The 4,310-nt window shown below is 36.9% G+C and overlaps 1 protein-coding gene across 1 annotated transcript in view; it reads right to left on the minus strand.

The window, feature by feature from the left end:
* Nucleotides 1–3,281, minus strand: part of ndufs7 (NADH:ubiquinone oxidoreductase core subunit S7) — a 6,760-nt gene extending 3,479 nt beyond the window's left edge. The window contains exons 1-5 of the mRNA XM_007560550.2: nt 3,210–3,281; nt 1,768–1,804; nt 1,316–1,390; nt 1,115–1,235; nt 628–807 (exon numbers count right to left, since the gene is read on the minus strand). Coding sequence (XP_007560612.1) covers nt 628–807; nt 1,115–1,235; nt 1,316–1,390; nt 1,768–1,804; nt 3,210–3,225 — 429 coding nt within the window. The 5' untranslated portion in view covers nt 3,226–3,281. The remainder of the gene's footprint in view (nt 1–627; nt 808–1,114; nt 1,236–1,315; nt 1,391–1,767; nt 1,805–3,209) is intronic.
* Between the last annotated feature and the right edge of the window lie 1,029 nt (nt 3,282–4,310).

Here is a 4,310-nt window from a genome sequence, read left to right on the forward strand (position 1 = left end):
AAAAAAAAAAAAAAAAAAAAAAACAGACAAAAAGTTAATTCTGCACAACAGGTCTTTAAATGGATTTATGATCCATTTAGTTTGAACAGAAAGTCTGCTTTGTTTGGGGACTAAAAAAAATCTCTGCCTCTGTTCAGTTGAAGTGAAGTCTGGATATATGAACACCAAGAGGACCAGAGTCTGCCCCAAAAGCAGGAAGTGGGCTATAATGCGGGGCATTCTGGGTAAATACAGCCAAAACAAAGGAGCCATCTTATTGGTCTAACACCAGAAGGAACGGCTCGTGGTCTTTTACCAAAGACAAAAGTGAAATCCTACAACTGCTAAACTCTGACTCGACTCCATTTTTATTACATTTCGTAAAGAAGGAAGTTTCCATCAGTGTCTTATTCAGAGGTTTGTTTTTGTTTTTTTCAGTGGTTCTTGCTGCAGTGCCCAAACAGGTGAGGAGGTTTTTCTAAGTGTTTGGATCATTTGATACAGTGCAGTGTGAAAACAAACTGCACCAGCTGAAAATGTAACAAATGTTGCAATTTTGGTCCCGAATCCAACGATGTCTTCTGGACTATCAGGAGTGAAAACAACATAAAATTCAACATTTATTTATGAGACTTTCCATCCTCTCACCTTCCGCAGAGCTGGAGCCATCTTATTGGTCAGAGTTCCCGCCACAATCATGACATCAGCCTGTCGAGGACTCGCTCTGAACACGACTCCAAAGCGGTCCATGTCGTAACGAGGGGCCGCCATGTGCATCATCTCCACAGCGCAGCACGCCAAGCCAAAGGTCATAGGCCACAGAGAGCTCTGATGGGAGAAACGAAGCAGAGAATAAACCAATATTTATTTAATCAAAACCTTGATGAAACAAAAACTGCAAAAGCGAAGTGAGATCTGATATTACAGGTTTATTTTTATTTTAAGAGTGTATTAAAGATTAATATATGCAAACATTTGCACTGGAAACGCAGCAACAGACTAGAAAATATATCATTTTGAGACGTATATATAAACATGCAGTGTGTCTATGCGTTTTGCCAATATAGTGGATGTCAGGGATGCAACAATCAACACTGTAAATCTAATCCAAACCAGCATCTTCTCAGATACTGACTCTGCGGGCCCAGTTGACCAGATCATCGAGCTTCGCCACCACATAATCCGCCTTGCTGCTGGCCACTGCTGCTGGCTTGGCTGCAGCCACAGCTGTGCTTTTCTCTCTGACTGGCACAACACTGCAAACACAGAGGAGCCAGTTAAAACATGCCTCATGGTGACCCGGTGTGTGTTACGTCAGTCCTCTGGTTAAGCTCACCTGCTGCTGGTGGTATTATCACCTTTAGCGCTGCTGTGGAGACATTTCTGCTGAATAGCAAAAACTGAAATTGGCCTGATGGAAAAAGAGAAAGAAATTACTTGAGCATATAAATGAGAAATAGAAGGACACTATCGCTGTAAGGGAGTGTGTGAAAGGGACAGATGGAAGGACTTATTTCTTCTGAGTCTCTAAACTTTGTGATGCATTTGAGTTTAACTAGGCGATTCCTCTGGAAGGCCGACAAGCTGAACACTGCAGCTGTCAGCAGAAAACAGCAAATGTTTCTGTATTTGCTTTTCACCACGGATCACTTTCTATGACTGAAGACCATCTGACCCCACTCCCAAAAATACGAAGTCGTTTCCTAAAACAAGCTCTTATGTTGCAAGGCAGAAAACAGCAGGAGGCACAGAGTCAGCCAACAGGTAACAAGATGAGAGGCTTTTTACCTGGTTGAAAACGAGCCAAACAGAGCCAGGCGAGGTGCTGCAAAATAAAAGCATTTTATAAACAAAAAATAAATAAAAACTCCACAAATTCACATCCAAGGGTTATTATGCAATATAATATATAGTAAAAAGTGTAATGTGGAACTGATGACTGTAAACCAAGATTGCTTGTGACATTTCTTACATTAATCAAATGTGAATATATTCTTAATGTCTCTTAAATAATACTTTAAGTCACAGTTTACTGTCAGTAAATTATGATGACTATGATAATTTTCTTGATGTAATTCATAATAAAATATTCTCAAAATTGGTCACAAATGAGCAATAAGTTTTACAGTGAGCTGAAATGAAAACTTAAATTGCTTTATTTTTTGCACTATCCAAACCAGGTAGTTAATTTGAGGTATTTCCTGGCATAATTAATTTAATTACTACATATCACAATTAATAAAGATTTTTATTCAGTTAGTTTATGTACAAGATGGAAAAAGAAATAAAAATACAAACTTAATATTGTAATTTTTGTCTGAGGAACTGATCAAATCTATGCAGCTTATTCAAAGGTATTCAAAATTACAAATAAAATCAGACTATTTTTACAACTTATTGAACATCATCATAGATCATTCTTACTGTTCAGTAATGACGCGTTTCAATACTCAGGATAAGAAAATAATAATTGTAAGAAAGTAATAAATGCGTCCAAATTTGGCACAATAAATAGTTTTAGTATTACTTGACACCAACATTTTGTTGTCTCATACCTTTATAAAGTAACAATATTCTGTTTAAACGTGAAAATGTAAAACTCTCATACTGCATTTCAGAATTAGGATATGAAAGCCAGTCACAGTTGATACTTTTCCATAAACTAAAGATGCCAAACTATGTAACTGAGTTACTTGAGGGTCTTATATGGATGCCGAAATGTTCACCATATCTGGCGGATTTTATCCAAGCTTTCAATTGCTATTACTTGCATTTTTTTATTACAACTGCAGACGAAACATGTAAACTAGAAGCGTTTTCCCAATAAGTTTGGTTCCAATAATATAAGCAAAACGGGTGAAATTTTTTTATTTACGTCACATTTGCATAAACCAGCACTAAACTTTTAAATTATTGCATCAAAAATCACTTTAGCGTATTTAAAACAGTCACATCGCGTAAAATTATAGCTGTAATGTTGGGTTTTCAGCTGGGACTCATCACGTAACTGTCTGTCCCAGCTAACCTGTGTTAGCCGCTTGGCTAACGCAGACGGAGCAAGGTCAGCGTACCACGTCTCTAAAAGTTACAAATACAACCTCCTGCATTGTCAAAAACCCAGATATTGCCTATTTCTGAACTTAATTTTAAATATCAAAGGCAACATCAATTTAAAGACGTCAATAATGTTAAAAATAAACGTGAAATGGTTTAATCAAAACATTACCTACCAACCAGCGCCGCCATCTTTGATGGTCTGGTTACGCCAACGGTCTCTTCCGGTGAATGTGGGACTCCAACCAGTGGATGGCGCTGCTGCCTCACAATAAGTGAATAATGATTCAGAAAAATACTTCTAAAAAAGCGCCACATCCAAAGGCACGATTACAAAAAGGTCCAGTCAGCTTTTATTTAGTGAAAAAAAATGGAGACTTAGATTTAGAGATCTGAGGACGTAGAAGTAGGATTTATGCAGGAATTAAATTAAAGTCAGTTCATTCTGGGGGGAAATGAAAATCTATCTGTAAGATCACAAGGTAAACTTAAACATGCATATTTCCTTCTAGAAACACTCTCCAGATTGATTGTGACAATCAGAGACTGATTGTGGGGGATCCTTAGTTCAAGGAATATGTTACATACATAATTTATATATATTTAAAAAAGCATTTAATACAACATAGGTGTATATGAAAGAACTCCTTTAAATACAGACAAAAATAAAAAAGTATTAAGGCATAAAGCAGTTGTTAGAATAAGAATAACCTTCCAAATTTAAATTGAATGAAATGCCAAGAAATAAAGTAAGCACTAATGGAGCACTAATGTGAATGTATTCAGTGTGCCAGACCTATCTGAAATCTTTCTATACAACATTTTATACAATTTATATAAAACTCAGCAGTGGAGTTTTATGTGTTTAACAGTATTTTACCCTCTGGTAAAATGCTTGGCTTGGTTTTGAGTAACCCAGATATTTACAGGTGAGCTTTTGACTGGCTCTACTGGTTCGGCTGCTTTTAGGTGTTGTCATAATACAGAAATTCATCCTCACATTAACTAACCTTTCATTTGTGCTGTGTAAATCTTTGAAGTATTCATGGTGCTGCTGTGAAAAAATTAAAACTTTTAGCTGAATTTAGTTTTTGTTCCATGTTTTCTGCAGATTGATCAGCAGAATGAAGGAGCAGCTTTGTGTTGAAGGAAGAGATAAACAGGTTAATTTAGGTTCCAGGCCCAAAATACGGTCACAAATGTACAACATGATGGATGGATGGATGGATGGATGGATGGATGGATGGATGGATGGATGGATGGATGGATGGATGGAT

The sequence above is a fragment of the Poecilia formosa genome, unplaced genomic scaffold (assembly GCF_000485575.1).
Source record: "Poecilia formosa unplaced genomic scaffold, Poecilia_formosa-5.1.2 Scaffold116, whole genome shotgun sequence".
In the NCBI taxonomy this organism is placed as follows: Eukaryota; Metazoa; Chordata; class Actinopteri; order Cyprinodontiformes; family Poeciliidae; genus Poecilia; species Poecilia formosa.